This window comes from Spermophilus citellus (assembly GCF_964194105.1).
Source record: "Spermophilus citellus genome assembly, chromosome: 12".
Classification (NCBI taxonomy): domain Eukaryota; kingdom Metazoa; phylum Chordata; class Mammalia; order Rodentia; family Sciuridae; genus Spermophilus; species Spermophilus citellus.
Genome location: NC_138198.1, coordinates 103,837,270 through 103,854,476, shown reverse-complemented (window position 1 = coordinate 103,854,476; position 17,207 = coordinate 103,837,270). Strand labels below are relative to the sequence as shown.

Sequence of the window (17,207 nt, the reverse complement as noted above, 5' to 3'; positions counted from 1 at the left end):
GGTGGCATATATAGGCAGCATAAAACATGTGCTCAGTCTCTCCAAGTAAGTAGGGGAATGCGAATTAAGTTAAAGCCACAGTGAGATACCATTCTAGACACACTGTATGAGAATTTTAAAAAATAGATGCTAATAGTGATTGTGGGAATCTTCAAACTTTTCTGGTAGAAATTACTGTCATCCGGTCATTTTGCAGGGCCATTTTGCCATACCCCACAAGCTGCAGATGAGCACACCCCAGGGTCCAGCAGCCCTGTTGGTAGGTGTCTGCTCAGATCAGTTCTTATGAATGTGCAGCAGGAAAGGGTACAGAAGAGTCTAATTCATTGCTATTTGCAAAAGCAAAGAGAGACAAGCTAAATGTCCATCAGTAGAAAAATGCATAGACAGGTGCCTCTTCCATGTAATGACTATTAGAGGGCCATTGGATGAATGAACCAGTTACTACCATCAACAGGGTCCTCTCAAAAGCATAGCACTCACTGAAAAAAAAAAAAAAAGCAAGTTGCATGAAATATGTGAATGATACCAGAACAACAGCAACAACCCCAGCAATAGCACCCTGCCCTGGTACCTAACACGCCCCAGGGCCTGTCCCAAGTGTGTGTGTACTGATGCAGCCTGCTCCATGGAGACACTATGAGGGAGGCCCTATTACCATCTCCATTGTACAGATGAGAATTTTGAGGCAATCAAATGTGCATGATGGTATTATTCATGCAGCATTCTGAAACCTGCAGAAGTAGTATATTTTTCTTCTGGATGCTCACATGTGTAAAGGGATAGTACATGTCAAAATGAGGGGAGTGTTTGGGGGAAGGGAAGAGAAGGGAGAGAGGAACAGAGAGGCCTTAAACACATTATTTCCTTAAAAAAAAAAAAGTCTGAAGCAAACTAGACAAAATGTTAACATATGCTATGCCTCTTACATTGAGGCAGGGGTACAAGACTGATATTATTTTCTCTCTGTTTCAACATCACAATGTAAAATTTGAGAAAAAAATAGATAACTAAATTTTAGAAAAGAAAGAATACAAGATGGTTTAAACAAAAAAGTCGGTGGTTATACTGGGTGGTGAGGCGAATCTGACTGGCACCCCCATAATCATGGAAACATGGAATGGAAAATTGCAAAGCAGGAGGAACAAGTGAGAATAGAGTCCTGCCTCTTTGCTTATTATCCATGAGCCTTTTGGCAAGGTATTCAACTTTTCTGTTTCTTCATTTGCGAGATAGAGTTAATAGTATCTCCTTCTTGGATTGTGGTGAGGAATAGCATAAAAAATTCATGTTAAACAACCAGCAGTGTCTGATAATAGCGTTTGGCACTGTTTTGTAGAAAAGGAGCCAGCTCTAAGGAAGTCTGAAGCTGATATCAGGGTCCCGGTCACAGGCCTTCTGCCAACTGCCATGGTCAATGTTCCCGATCAGGATGAGTAATAGGGAACAGCAAGGCAGAGCTTTGGGTCTACGGATGTGGGTACAAATAGGTTGACTGGGATAAGAGCTCCAGACAAGGGCAGAAACCAAAAGCCCCATTATGGGACCTGGGCACCAGCCACACAGGAGGCCAACCCTTGCCTTGCCAGAGACTGGAGGGATGTAAGGAGCCCTTAGATCTCAGTGGGGAGCCGCCCTGGACTTTGCTAGAGTTCTTTCAGTGGGGGGACCATTGAGGCTTGGAGTTGGATCTTTCTTCTCTTCCGGTCTTTTGTGACTGTCTTGCCTCTGTGCCTACAGGAGAGCGTAGGCTGGAAAATGAAAAGGACAACTTTGAAAAGGGAGCTGAAGACAAGTTCATGTTGGATGCCCCAGATTTGGGGCAGCTGATGAAGATCAATGTGGGCCACAACAACAAGGGGGGGTCCGCAGGTTGGTTCCTGTCCAAGGTAGGTTTCGGGGCATGTCTATGGTCTCTGGGGCCTGGGAGGGGAGAGTCCGGCTCTTCAGAAGGTCTATCTGTGTCTACTCTGCTACCCAAGTCCCCTGGCCAGCCACACTGCTCTCTGATGGCTGCCAAGGCTTCACCCTTGTTAGCACCTTTCTAGAAAGCTGGGTTCTCTCATCAGACTTAGCCAGAGCCTAAGCATCCTTCAGGACTCCACTATGAAACTTTCCCTGATTCTGGTGGGAGGGAGGAGACCCCCTGGGCTCCCCAGTTGCCTTGTGAGTGTGTGGAGATCTGCTAAATGACAGCTGACCCTCCCCACCAGTCTACACACAGGGACTCCAAGATGGACTTCACACGGTCGCTCAGATGTTCTTAGCCCGTGCAGGAAGAAGCGAGGTCTGCATGGCTCACAATCATTTTGGGGTGCCTGTGAACCATCTGAGAAGAACAGGGAGGGAATGACCCCTGTTCAGCACTTCATCTTTTCTCTCCCCCGTCTCTGTGGGGATTTCATCCTTCTTGGATTTCACATCAGGAGGACTTGCCTTGTGATGCTGGCATGTCCCACCATCACAGAATATGGTTGGCACCACTATGGACACTATCTGTCCTCCAGGGACTAGCTCATGGCCTGCACTTCCCTTCTCAGCTCTCAGAAGGCCAGCCATGCCTGTGGGCTTGTTGGCAAGTGGAGAATGTTCTTTGAGTCTATAATGGCTCTTGCTTTTTATTAGGTCATTGCTTTTCTCTCTCCCTCTCTTTCTCTCTCTCTCTTTTCCTTTCTGCCTCTCCTTCTCTCCCCCTCTCTCTCTCCCACACACACATGGGTGTTTCCATCATTCACTGAGAAGGGTGCTTCTCTCTCTCCTGCCTTATTTAACAGGTGGGTCCTCCAGGCACATTTTGGGAGGCCCCCCAGTCCCTCAGCCTCACCAGCCAGGCTCACGTGGCAGTCCCTTTGGGAAGTTCCTGGATGGCCATTTCCATTCATCACACTGTCAGTGGCTGACCTGATCACCAGATTCTAGGCTCCTCTGTGCCCTTTGCTTTAATTCTGCTTTATCCCAGTTAGGATCAGAGCCTCGCCTCCGGCCTGAAATCCTGGCTTCCAGTCCTTCGTCTCAGCTCTCAGGGCACTTCCTGCCATGTTTCTTAGCTCAATTTTCAAAAATGCCCTGCAGCAATGAATGGAGGGACAGTGGCTTGGGATTCAGCAGGGGGTGATTGGCAGTCATCCTTGTATGGTTTTTGTGATGTTTCGGGGCGACAGCTGCGTCCTGTGATGAGCTTTTCCTGGGCCATGAGGAGACGAGAGTGGATTCTTTCCGTACCCTCAGTGACTGGAGGACTTGGGTAGATCGCCAGGTGCACCTCTTCATCTCATTCCTTCCTCTTTTCCTTCCCAGATTGTCATTGAAGATATTGGGAACAAAAGGAAATATGACTTCCCCCTCCACCGCTGGCTGGCCCTGGATGAAGATGATGGCAAAATCCAAAGGGATATCTTAGTGGGCGGAACTGAGACCACAGGTAGAACTGGAAAGCTGAGCCCCCATTGGCTAATATTCCACTTTCTGCCTGAGAGTCAGTGTTCACACCTGCAGGTTTGGAGGTGTGTGATCCAGCAGGGGCCAGACAGTATTTCTCCTGCTCCTGAAAATGTTTTGTCCCCTTGGGCTGCAAACATGAGGCTCTGTTCATACCAAAGGAGCTGGGGCAAAGCCCCTGAGTAGGGGAAGTTACCCACTTCTGATGTGTGCACACTTGATTTACATGTGTATGTGTGGAAGGGGGTTGAACCCATGCTAGGCAAATGTTCTACCAGTGAGCTACATGCCCAGCCCTTTTAAAATTTTATTTTGAGACAGGGCCTTCCTAAGTTACCCAGGCTAGCCTCAGATTTGTGATCCTCCTGCCTCAGCCTCTCCTCACATGGAATTATTGGCATGCACAACTATGCCCAGCTAATTTAGTTTTAACTCCTTCTAATATGAAGTGCTTTCTATATTCCAGGTCCTCTAGGCACTTGGCCCACCTAGTTTCTTTCAATCCTCATAGCAACACTATGATATAGGAATTTTATCATCCTCATGTCACAATTGGGAAAACTGAGGCCCGTAGAAGTTAAGGAACCTATCTAGGTTGGTACTTGGTCTGCCTCCTAAGGTCTTATCCACTGTGAATTTCACAAAAAGCCTCCAGGTCCCAGCATGGCTGAGGGGGTCATGAGTGTTCCAGGATATCAATGTCATGCACATCTGAGAACACCTTCTGCTGCAAAAGCCTCCAGGGCTCGCCCCTGCACAGAGATGAAGTCCACACTCTGTCGTGTAATATGCAAATTCCTCCACCATTTGGTTCCAGTTTATCTTCTCAGCAGAATCTTCCAACACTTCCCTCTCCCCACAGTGCATCCGTGAAACCCTTGGCTCTTTCCCTTTCTGGTGCTCACACAGGGGACTCGCTGGCTTGCTTTACTCTCCTTACCCTTTTTCTTCCTTTGTCCTCCAAAGCTGCTTTCTCCTCAGCTTGTAATGACTGTTATCTTTTCTCTGTTTTTCAAATTCCCACTTCCAGTCACTTCTGAGGCCTTCTTGACCTCCCTGGACTGCATCATCTCATCCTGCTTTTGCACAGGCTTGGGTTGCTATGGCTTGCAGGAGTCAAATGTACTGAAAACTGTACACTAGGACAGATCCCTGCGATCTTATGGACTGCATTACCATTCCTTGTCTCCCAGTGATGGAGAAAGAGGAGAAATGACAGTCGCTGGGAATTCCCATAACCAGGCCATGGAACTACATCTAGTAGGAGAATGCCATTCACCCATGTGCCTTGGGGCAATGAAGCTGAGACCCACTCTTTTTTAGATCAGTGGCCTTCCCTGTCTATCTTCATGTATTCCTGAAGGCCTGGTGTCTAGTAAGCACTCCAAGCGCTGGATAAATGCTTGTCAATCCAAAGAAGGTGCATCTGTGTAAAGGAACGGTGCCCAAGGAAGTCTGTGTGTTCTCTTCCAAAGAAGTTTGGGAGTTTTATTTCTCGAATGTCATTGGATGAGGGTGTAGGGTAGGGTCAGGTAAGGGGTGGGTGAATGAATCAAAAGCCTAAAATGCCAATTGCCTTAGATCCCAGAATAGAATGAATGACCCTAGGCCCGATCTCAGTAGAACTTCCTGCCCAAATGTTTGCCTTTGGTGTTTTCTCTCACTCTTCCTCATTTAAGAGTTTAACTCTCCTCGCTGTCTCTTCCCCAAAATTCCACCTCCTCCCAATGCCTCCTGACTGATGCAAACTCAATATGGCCCAAACATTGTCCCCCTCTCCCCCAAACCTCCCCCTCCCACCAATTAGGTGATGAATGAGGACAGTGGTGCCCTCTACCAAAAGTTGTGTTTTTAAGTTATTGGCAAAACAGCAAGTTAAATGAATCAGATGGCTCAGGATATAAATCTCCATTAGTGGCGCTATTATAATTAGATTAGACATAACAGAAGCCATGTGACAGCTATTCATAAGGTACACATGGCAATTAACATCAATAATTAGTATTATTCTTAGCCAGCCCAGGATCCTCCTCCCCTTTGTTGGTTTCTTATGATCAGCACTGGCAGTTTCCTGTAATAATAGACACGGTTTATTCTCAAACTCACATACACTGACATACAGACCCTGAAATGATGAAATGAGGTTGAGAGGGACATTGGGCATGGTCCAAGGGAGGAGGACATGAGGGGACACGAGCTATATGGAAGATGGGCATGCTAGGGTGTTGTGGGCAGGAGGGAAGAAGGGGGATGACATACTGCAACTCACGTTGAACCCTTTTCTCCTGTTTGCACACCAGCTATCACCTACATTGTCACCGTCTTCACGGGGGATATCCGGGGAGCTGGGACCAAATCCAAAATTTACTTGGTCATGTATGGGGCCAGAGGAAATAAGAACAGCGGGAAAATCTTCCTGGAGGGCGGTGTGTTTGACAGGGGCCGCACGGATATCTTCCACATTGAGCTGGCTGCCCTGCTCAGCCCCCTGAGCCGGGTCTCCATTGGGCACGGCAACGTGGGTGTCAACAGAGGCTGGTACTGTGAGAAGGTAAGAGGAGGATTCCATGTAGCTTTTCTTGATCCAACCCCCTTTAACTTGTGAGTGCAAACTCGAACCTGTACCCTACTTCCTACTTCCTCTGGACCAGTTACAGAGCACATGGGCAGTCCCTTTCATTGGGCATTTTGGGTGGTCACATGTTCATCCAGCTTGTCTTCCTGGTGGTCAGGAATGGGGGCTGTTCTCCAAACAGGGTAGGTTGGCCACAGGGCTCAGTTGGTGGTTATAGACCATCCTGCTTCTGGGGATGGTACTTTCGCTTCAGATTATAAAACCCTCAATCAACGACCATTTTAAAGATATGTTTGTATTGTGGAATATTTATATGTTGAAGAATATGTATATATATTCAAAGTAAAATATGGGTTATAATTTATTGTTCAATTTTTCCATTAGATAATCTGTGGCTGTTTCTTGATTTTTGCCACTATGGATATAGCGCAAGAGTTTCTCAGGACAGAAGTTCTAGGTCATTTGGCAAGGGAATCTTCAGCTTTACAGGACAGTTTTTTTTTTCCCAGAATATTCCAGATTGTTTTCCAAAGTATTTGTGCTTCTTTGCTGTCCTCTCAGTCACACAGAAGAGACATTTTGTTCCATGCATCCTTGTCAACACTTGCAATAGTTTTGATCTTTACCTGGAAGTTGTCAAATGATTTTATGGCAGTTTTAATTTTTATTTTTGTGATTACTACTGAGATTGAACATCATCTTATTTCTTTATTGGCCATTCATGTATCCTTTTATATAAAATTCTTGCTTTCTTCTACAGGCCAAACTTAGTGATAATGGATTGCAATTTTATAATTTTTGTATACCTTTAGAATTGACTTGCTGACATTTAGTGTGTAATTTTTCTTTGAATGTTCTTAAGTGGCATTGACCTTGAATTTTCATTTATCACATAGTCCTTAACTGGTTTGAATCCTAGAATGTTTCATTTTAAAAATTATCTTTGTTGGAGTATAATTAGTATTATTTTATCTAGAAAACACTGTGTGATTCCATTTTTTAAAAAAATCGTTGCAATTTACTTTACAGTGCATGCTCAATTTGTGTATAATTTTCTAAGAGTTAGGTTTAAAATCTTTATTTTATTAAATTGAATAGGTTACTTTGGTTATTTGAATCTTTTATGTACTTACTGACATCTTTTTCTGCTTAATCTATTAATTACCAAGAAAGATGTGTTAAAATTTCCCACTTCAGTTGTGATGCTTCAATTTCCCCTTCTACAACTGATAATTTCTGCTTGGTATAGTTTGGGACTGTGTTTTTAGGCATAGAAGTATTATAGCCTCCTAGAGAATTCAATCTTTGCCATTATCTAGTCTGATAGGATTCATCTTTTAATTGGCCAATTTAGTTCATTTATACTTACTATAATTATAGATATATGTCTTACATTTACTATTTATTTTATTTTATTTTTTAAAAATATTTCTTCTAGATGGACTGTTCCCCTGCCCAACCCCTGCAACTTAGTGTGTTTTATGTTGCTACCATAGACTGGGTAATTTACAAAGAAAATTTTTTTACAAAATAAATTTACAATTTATTTAGCTCATGATTTGGAAGCCCAAGAGTCTGGCCTCAATATCTGCTTAGCATCTGGTGAGGACCTTCTTGCTGGGCCATGACATGGTGGGAGGCATCACGGGGAGAGACAGAGGGTCTTAGTTCAGGTCTTTCCTCCTCTTATCGAGCTATGGTCCCATTGGATTAGGCCCCCACCCTTACAGCCTCACTTGATTACCTCCCCACAGTCCCACCTTTAAACACTATAACTGCATTAAGTTCTACCTTTAACCTCACAGTGGGGATGAAAGTTCAATGTAAGTTTTGGTGGGACATCCAAATTGTAATATCCCATTTGGGTGGTTTTCCCATGCACATTTAATATGACAAACCCTAAATTTAATTAATATGTCTTCTCTCTTCTTGGGAAATAAAAGCACCTTAAAAATCACTAAATGCTAACAACCCCATATCTAAATTTCATGCTGTTTTTTTTCCTAGAATTTTATCTTTATTTGGCATTATTTTAAAATCCACACATTAGATAGCGTGGATTAGTTCAGATCTATCTACTTCCTTGCTGGTTTGCTTGCTGCTGCTTCTTGCATTTCAGACTTTATGTGTGGTATCAATTTTTTCCTTCCTGCAGTACATTCTGTAGGAGTTCTTTTGATAAAGGTGTATTGTTGGTAAACTTTGTTCATTTGAAAAATGTTTTTGTTCCATCCTCACTATTGAAAGACAATTTTAGGATATAGAATTCTAAGATGATTCCCTTCTCCTGATATCTTCTGGCTTCCATTAGTCTAATTGCTATTATGGATCTTTTGTCTCTTGTTGCTCTTGAGATCTTCTCTTTGTCTTTGGCATCTGATACGTCTCTTCAATATGTCTAGGTATGTATTTGTTACCCGTCCAATAACCAGGCTTGTAGTAACTGATTCTTAGGGGAGACTATTATTAATTTCTTTTCTGAGCAAAGGCAGAGGAGGCAGGCTTCCCTTTGCAGATTTCCCCTACCTACCTTTCATCTAAGGGAGCAGCTCCTTGAAGTGCTTCTGTTCACATGTGTTTCCTGTCTAGATCCTCCACTTTGCAAGTTCTTCTCAGGTCCTACAATGTGCTGCCATGTGTGACTGTTAATTTCTTTGTCTCTTGGTCCTCCTCCAGGGCAGGACAGACCTCAGCATTGAATGCTCTGAATTCTGCTGGCTCTTATGGCTTCCTGTAAATCCATGGCTCACCAATATACATAAAATGAAATTTCATGTTCTTTATCCAGTATGTGGGTATTTGCAATGGTGAGGGCTTTCATTCTACCAGTTTTTCTGGACTACCTAGTCCAGAAGTCAAACTTTTAACAAGCACTTTCAAGCACTCAAACTTTTACTATTTTAAGCATTTTATATGGTTGTACCTATGTTCAGGGGAACCCCAAGAGGTGAGGAGACACATCAGGCTTTCAGAAGTTGGCTATCATGTTGAAAAAAAAAAAAAACAAAACTAACCAACTCACACACACATGTAATGACCAGAGCACAATTGAAGAGTAAACTAGGAGGTGACAACTCTGGGATTCGTTCAGAAGAAAGACTTATAAGTAAATTTTATAAAAATTAGACCTTTCTATGCCCCCAGAGTACCCTGCATAGGTGCCTTCCAACTTTGCCTAAGTATGAGTACAGTTCTGAATATGTGGTTATATAGAATCTTCAGCATCAAAGATGGAGTGAAGTTACAAATCCCTGTGGACCTCAGCCAAAAATAATAATTCTGAGATTTGTAGTAAGGATGGAAAAGACCCAAACTGATAATTAGGGCTAGAAGCATTTATATTTCTTTTCTGCCCCTAACTGTACAAACTTGGATATTTTATTCTCCTTTCTGGACCTCAGCTTTCCCATCTGTTGAATGAATATGGGGGTGGATTATATTAGCTGCCAATACGTTAGTAAAATGTTTAAGGGAGCTGCCTCTGTGCCCCTTCACTGGCACAATCTCCAGGGAGAAGTGATTCTCTGGGAGAATGAGGAGGTATGCAGTTCCCCACCCCATCTGTAAGCTCCCCTCCCCTTGGTGCTTCTTATAAGTTAAGGTTCATCACGATGCTCAGATAATGAGGATTAGGTGAACTCTCAGAGATACCTGGGTATATTTAAGGGTAAAAATTCAAGTTAAAGAAGTTAGAGTTTGCTATCATATTGAAAAAAACAAACTAACCAACACACACACACACACACACACACACACACACACACACACACATACACACACACAAATACCAGCTAAGGAATAAATACCAAGGCAGTGATTAGTCAAACTAGTTGACCCATGGGAGAGTCATATAGACTTCAAATTTAAAACAGGGTAAAGCTTGGAATTTAGTAATATGAATAGTCAAAATTTCTTTGTTGAGAAGATTCTACAGGATGCCAGGAACATTCCTTTGATTATCCACAATGTGAGGAGCCTGAGCTGGATATGAGTTCTAAATAAATGACTCCAGAGTGTGGGCAGTGATGGAGATGTAGGTGAGAGGCCCAAGTGAGGACACAGCCCGCAATAGGGCAGCTGGGTTTGTATTCAATTCCAGATATTAATTAGCTTTCCTGCGATTTGCCTTCTTCCTACAAGACAATTACAGGGAATTAATTGGGTAGTCTTGGTCATTTGGTTCAGATTAGCCAAGATTTCATGACAAACATACAGAAGTAGGGTGTTCAAGAGGGTGTTGCATACAGAGGAACAGGCTTGAGAGCTGAGCTAGGAGATTGGAGGATGGACGACATCTACTCTGGAAGACTCATTGGAGGAGGTCTTTCTCAATCGCAGATTTAATGAGACAGCAGAAGTGGCATTCATGGAGGGTCCTAACACAGACATCCCTTCCCTTGGGTTGAGGGGGCTGGTGAGCTTTGTGAGCAGGTCCCCCCAGGACGCCCTTCCCCTCTTTCCTGTATCTTCCCTTCACTCGCGCTCTGCCCTCCCAGGTGGTGATTCTGTGCCCCTTCACTGGCATCCAGCAAACCTTCCCCTGCAGCAAATGGCTGGATGAGAAGAAGGCAGATGGGCTGATCGAGAGGCAGCTCTATGAGATGGTGTCTCTCAGGAAGAAGCGGCTGAAGAGTAAGTACAAGAGCCCCAGAATCTTCCAGCAATACCAGGATGTCAGAACACTGTCAAAGGCTTTGAAGGGGTCCACGCCTGCTTCTCAATTCTCCTCTACAGAGACTGGGAAAGAATCCTTTAGGGGACTCAGTTCTACAAGGTACAGACCATACAACGTCACACATCTGGAACTAAGACTGACTCCAGGTCCCCAGATTGGAGAAGTGGCTAGGGGTTAAACTGAGGGATTCACTCTAGTGCACTCTGAATATACCAGGTAGGGTGGGCGGAGTCAATTCTTCCCCCATTTAAGACATACCACCAGTAGGATTTACCACCAGTAGGCTTTGTCTGTAAAAAAGACATGGAAGAACTCTATTTTTAATAGCAGGAATCCTCAGCTTTCTAAATACAGCCCTTCTTATACTGGGTTTCTGAGAGTGGGACACACTTGCCTGTCACCTGCTGTTCGGTCGTGATCATTTTCTCTCCTCTTTCCTACTGGTAACCTGAAAACCTCTTCAGTTGATGTTTATGGTACACCTTGATCTGTCTTGTAGAATTTCCTTGGTCCCTGTGGGTCTGGACCACGGACCTGAAGAAGGCTGGTACCAACTCTCCCATCTTCATCCAGATTTATGGACAGAAGGGGCGGACAGATGAGATTCTCCTGAATCCCAACAACAAGTGGTTCAAACCAGGTGTCATCGAGAAGTTTAGGGTAGGAGAGAACTGTGGTGAGGTGGGTGGGGAAAGGAGGAAGGATGTGGCAGGTATTCAGAGAATCTGATTTTCTAAGCCAGATTCGTTTTCAACCAAGTTTGAAGACAAAATGGAGAGTTTACCCCCGCCCCCGGCAAGGGGTGACACATGTGATGATTTATAGGCAAGGGAGTGAAAGGGAGACAGTTTAGATCTGCCCTTCGTCTGGGACTGTAGGAATCAAGCCAGGGGGAACAAGGATGGAATGGTTTTGAGCATCTAAGAATTGAGTGACTGGGGGATAGAATAGAGACCCTGAGCACAGTGAGTGTTAGATCACCCAATATGGGCTGAATTAGACAGTAAGGGTCAAATTTAAGGAAAAGTATGAATTTCAGGGCATTTGAAGGGAAATACTGCTTTAAAACTTTCCAGTACATATGTAACTGGAACAAGGGTCCCCCCTCACCCCACTGAAGTGTTGCTTTGACCTTTTGGTAGGAATAATTTGTAATTTGCAGTCTTCCCTCAGAGAACCCCATTGGTGCCTTATTCTAACACTCGATTCATTGCTCTTTATGTATTTGTCTTTCCTGCCAGATTTGAGCCCCTAGGGAAAGGGCATGGCTTTGGTATTGATCTTTTTGTCTGTTCCACTGCCCAGTGGAGTCCTGGGGCTGTGGGCCTGTGCTAATTTGCAGGGCTGTCATATAGATTTTGTTACTGGAATGTTATTGCTTGGAAGGTTTTCTTTAGGCTGCATCCCACTGTGGGTCAGTTATTTTCGTTCCATTTCACCAGCCCAGACTGAACCCCAGTTTTACATGGCTGTCTCTCCCCCATGGGCCTTTGGCTACCAGGAACAGGAGAGGAATGAGGGTGTTGGGGGAGGACTTGAAGCCCATTCATCCTCTCGAGGGAGAAACAGCTCCCGTGGCCGGCTGTGAGGAGACAGGCATTTTCCCAGCCATGCCTGCTCAGACCTGTTCATTTCTCGACACAGATTGAGCTCCCAGATCTCGGCAGATTTTATAAGCTTCGAGCATGGCATGATAGAAGGAGTCCTGGTTCTGGATGGCATTTAGAAAGGGTGAGATGCACCACCTTGAGGGTTGGGAGAGGAATCAGAATTGTCCCTCTTTGTGACTGTAAGTTTACTCTCTATTGGAAATAGAAGTGGAGAAGCGTGGACATGGGCCACAGGTACTTCCAGATGGCTGGGGAGAAACCTTTCAAAGCAGACTGAGAAAATGCTCGGGCGCCCATGGGGCCTGCATATCTGCCCCAGTTACCCATATGCTAGGCAAGTGTAGGTCCTAGGAGACCAGGGGGAGAAATATTAACCTGTCTCTCCGCCTTCCGCAAGGGTCCTCTCCAGGAGATGGCCTTGGCCTTCCTGAGATGAGATAGCAGAATGGTGACTTCGGGGCATGGGTGAGAGACTCTGCTACCTGAAAGTCACCTGCTCACCCTGGAACTTCATTTTAGATGACCCTGATGAACACTCTGAATAAGGACAAGTATAACTTCAATTGCAATCGCTGGCTGGACGCCAACGAAGATGACAATGAGATTGTGAGGGAAATGACCGCAGAGGGCCCAACAGTGCGGAGGATCATGGGCAGTAAGTACTGATCACTGCCCATCCTGGGGGAGGCTGTGGACCTTCTACTTGGTGTGCCAAGGGACACTTGAACTGAACTGATAGTGTTGTCCACTCTGCGTCATCAGGACCCCTCTGACTGCCAGAGTGGGTTTTGAAGTTCCCAGCTTCAAGACAGGCTTGAAGGAGCCACCTTCAAGGCATGATGCTCCCACTCGACCATGATGGGTGTGTTGGGGAGGGAGGGGAGGTCTATGGGTCTTCAGGCTGGCCATGGGAGGGTGAGAAGACTCTGCTCTAAACAGTACTTCTCCAGAGCTGCCTTGAAGTTAAAGGAAGTGTCTTTTTATTCCCTTCAAATTATGAAATGCAGAGACTGATTCCCCCAAAGGAAGGCTGGATGTGGATTCTTGCAGCCATGCTTGACTGCTACCCGATGAGCCTCTATCTCTATTTGAGGCTGGTAGGAGAGGGACTTAATTTAGAGTCTAGCAACCACATTCACAGAGCCAAAGGGAAGTCATTTTGCCTCTAGGTTATAGTAGCAGAGTGTTGGACAGCACATGTTCTGTCCTTTTCCCATGGCAGACACTACTAAGTGACATGACATTCTCTCTCATTGAATCTGAAATGAGCTTTGCAGCCATCAATATAGCAATTCAACAGACACTACCAACTGATCAGAACTGACATGTAAGATAGCATGTTTGTTATCTTTGTGGCAGTTGTTAATCTTTTCAATAGTAAAGTAATATTGCAAAATCACAAAAAGCTAAGAACATACAGAAAACAATGTCACCCATGGTTCTAGTAGCCCTACTAAATATTGCAGAAACATCAGTTCACGGGTGATCATGTGGTACTTATGAGTACTCTGCATAGACACACGTACTAGAAGCGCCTTCTATATTTGTTGAAGTTATTTGATATTAGAGTTAAATGCTAAGTGTGTGTGTGTGTGTGTGTGTGTGTGTTTGCATCTCCAAATAGCAAATATCTCAAATGAGATCATCCAGTCTGTTAGTCTAATTAGGCAATACTTATAATTAGTAATAAGTTTCCTCTGTTTTATGGTTTCTTCATTTTTAATTAAATATATGACTATAGAATATTTGTGTTCAAAGCTCCTTATACTCGTCTGATGAAGAATTGAGGAAGTTCTTGCTATGATCACATAGCTGGTTAGAGACAGAGTGAGACCTAGAACAGGTCTTTGATTCCTGGTTCAGTGACTATTCCAAGACACCACTTCTGCCTTTTCATATTCAATAGTGGTTTGCTTTGGAAACAAGGCTATAATCTTTCTGTGAGTATGATAATACCATATGCTCCCCCACTAGTTGGGACGTTATATCATATGTAGCCCACCAGGGCAGAGATGCTCCTGTTCTTACCTGAGCTATCCACTTTGTGCGCCAGAATTGAGCTTGTAGGTAGGTGTGAAGAACTGGGAGGGCCTCGTGGGACCTAACTGCTTTTCCAAAGCCTTCTAACCATTCTCATGATATGAGTTCTGCAGTCTCTGCCTCTAAAGTTACCTGGTGCTTTCATTCCTGAGCCTTCTGTGGTGTTACCTACAGCTCTGATCTACCGCCTCTTCTCCAGGTGTTCTCAAACTTCAGGGCATTCTCATCTGGGGGCTTGTTGAAACACAGATTGTGGGGTCCCACTGAGAGTTTCTGATTCAGTGGGTCTGCAGTAGGGCCTGAGAATGTGCTTGTCTCGCCCATCCCTAGGTAATGGCAATGCTGCCCCTGGGGAACCACACTTTGAGAACCACTGGGCCAAGGCATGTGTCCCTTTTCCGTGGCTCTCACCTTCCAGGATTTTGATTTCTGTATTGTCCCTCCTCCTATCTTTGGTTCGTGAATGTTGTCTAGATACAGCAAGAGGTAAACTTCCTGCCTAGGCAGTTGGGATTAAACTTTGCAGATAAAGTGGCATCTGAGCCAGGCCTTCTACTCTAATGGCTGTTATTTAGTTTTTGTCTTCTGTGATTCTATTAAAGAACTATTTTAATGTGGAAAAAAAAATATGGTGATTAGCCTGAACTGAGGCTGCCTGCCCTGCTTGTAAAGGCAGTTTGACATCTTCCAGGGGTTCTCGGCAGTTCTTTGGAGCCCCTACCGACTCAAATCCCCAACTCCTGTTTCTGGCCCACTGATATTTCTCTGGTGCTTGGAATATACCTGTGTTCTCATCCAGATCTCCTTTTCTGGTCTGGATGCTTCTTTGTAGCACTAAACAGAGCTGAGGGCAAAAACATCCCCCTTCCTCAGTTGCTACCAGCGTGTGATGAATAACGTGCCAGGATTCCCAGGAAGCCCTGGGGTGCGGAGTCTTGAACTCATGTACATTGAGTAAATACCAATTTAAAGTCAATTCTGAGTTTGGAGTTGTGTGTCCCCAGTTTACTTATAAAATAATGGCCAGCCAAATCAACAATTAATACCATGCCTGGGAGCCGAGAGGCTTTGGGGAGTGATCATGCTGATTAACGCGGACCAGGAGACATGGACCAGGAGACGTGGACAAAACATGCAGAGCAGCTCACAGTTTATTTCCACCTTGCCTTTCCCTCGGGAGCCCCAGGAGGCAGCGACATAAATGAGATCAGCATTTTCCACTGTGATTATACACTGCTGATGAGAGGGCAAAAGAGTCCACTGGACTTGAGTGCCAAACGAGTCGCTTCTCGTTAATCAGACTGAGCTGTAATTTTTAAATTAAAGTACAAGAGGTTTCTGGTACTTACCCATGTGTTTAAAGTCTTTCACTGCTGAGGTAAGCAATGCAATTGTTCTTAATCGTCCACAGACTTCTCACCAGGAAGAATTTGGGACCTCTGTGGCCCTTGGGCCCCAGGGGACCCCTGCAGAGAGGGAGGACCTTCAAGGACTTCCAATTGAATGGACCTTGGAGGTCCCAAACAAAGGGGGCTGGAATTCCTAGGCAGAGGAATTTCTAAATTCCCTCCTCATTTGGCTTCTGGGAATTGCCTAATCCATAGAGTTAAAACTGTAGAACTGGCCTTCATCAAAATTCTGATGGAGGGGAGGCTGGCATCCGGGTCTTTCCTTCTCTTTTGTCCCTCAGGTTTCTACTTTCTGGTTTTCACTCTGGTCAGTGCAGGTCCTTCCTCTTAGTGTTAGCACAGCGTATCCAGGACAGCGGACACAAAGACTCACCTTCACTCATCCAAAGGCTGAAGATGCAGGGTGCGCAGCTTTGGATTGTCAGGGGTCGATTAGAGGAGGCAGTGCGGTTGGGTTTTGAAGGCTGTGGCCCTGTGAGCAGGCATGGGTGGGAGGCCGGAGGGTTTTCCTTGGACTTTAACTCATGGTTTAAGTGTCTCCTTATGCCTGCTGTTCTCAAGGCAGGTCTCGGATACGATCATTCTTCCCCTTTTTTTCTAACAGTGTTTTTGCTACATACATAACTGTTTCCTTGTGTACCCGCCTGTTTAGTGGTCCAATTTATTTTTCAAATGTGTCTATGTCTCCAAATAGAAATGGGTACATTACTGAAAACCCAAGTTGGGCATTGAATTAAACATCCTGGTGGCTTGTCTCCTTCCTAATATAATTTCAAACTCATTTTAGATGGATGGCCAATGAGTAGGGTCCATTTCTAAAACAGCTTTATTGAGATAAAATTCATGTGTCATACAATTTGCCTGTACAAGGCAATGGTTGTCAGTACATTGATACAGTCACCTAGCCATCAGCACTGCCTCCAGAACATTTTCCTCTCCCCACAAAGAAATTTCATACCAATTAGGGGTCATCCCATTTCTCCACCTTTCCCTTCAGTCTCTGACAAACACTCTGTCTCTATAGATTTACCCATTCTGGACATTTCATGGAAATGGAATTATACCATATGAACTCTTGCATTTAACTTCTTTTAATTAGCATGTTTTCAAGGTTCATCCGTATTGTAGCATGTATTAGAATTTCATTTCTTCTTATTTGCTGAATAATATTCCATTGTATGAATGTAACACATTTACGTGTTCATGAGCATTTAGGTTTCCACCTTTCAGTTATTATGAATAATAGTGGCATGATCATTTATATACAAGATTTGTGTGGACCTGTTTTCCATTCTCTTGGGCATGTAGTTAGGAGTAGGAGGGCTTGGTCATATAGTTACTCTTTGGTTTACTTTTTAAGGCACTACTGAACTGCCTTTTAAAAAGTTGTACCATTTTATATTCTCACTGGTACTCAAAGAGAGTTCCCATTTCTCCACATCTTTACCAACACTTGTTAT

At 44.3% G+C, this 17,207-nt stretch overlaps 1 protein-coding gene across 3 annotated transcripts in view; it reads left to right on the top strand.

Annotated features, from left to right (window-relative positions):
* LOXHD1 (lipoxygenase homology PLAT domains 1) overlaps nt 1-17,207 on the top strand; it is a gene marked incomplete at both ends in the record, with an annotated part of 139,103 nt that overhangs the window by 38,080 nt on the left and 83,816 nt on the right. For all 3 annotated transcript variants that reach the window (XM_081263228.1, XM_081263227.1, XM_081263226.1), the window contains 7 exons: nt 1,741-1,889; nt 3,298-3,421; nt 5,739-5,989; nt 10,510-10,645; nt 11,188-11,348; nt 12,333-12,419; nt 12,818-12,953. In XM_081263228.1, the coding sequence (XP_081119354.1) occupies nt 1,741-1,889; nt 3,298-3,421; nt 5,739-5,989; nt 10,510-10,645; nt 11,188-11,348; nt 12,333-12,419; nt 12,818-12,953 (1,044 nt within the window). The remainder of the gene's footprint in view (nt 1-1,740; nt 1,890-3,297; nt 3,422-5,738; nt 5,990-10,509; nt 10,646-11,187; nt 11,349-12,332; nt 12,420-12,817; nt 12,954-17,207) is intronic.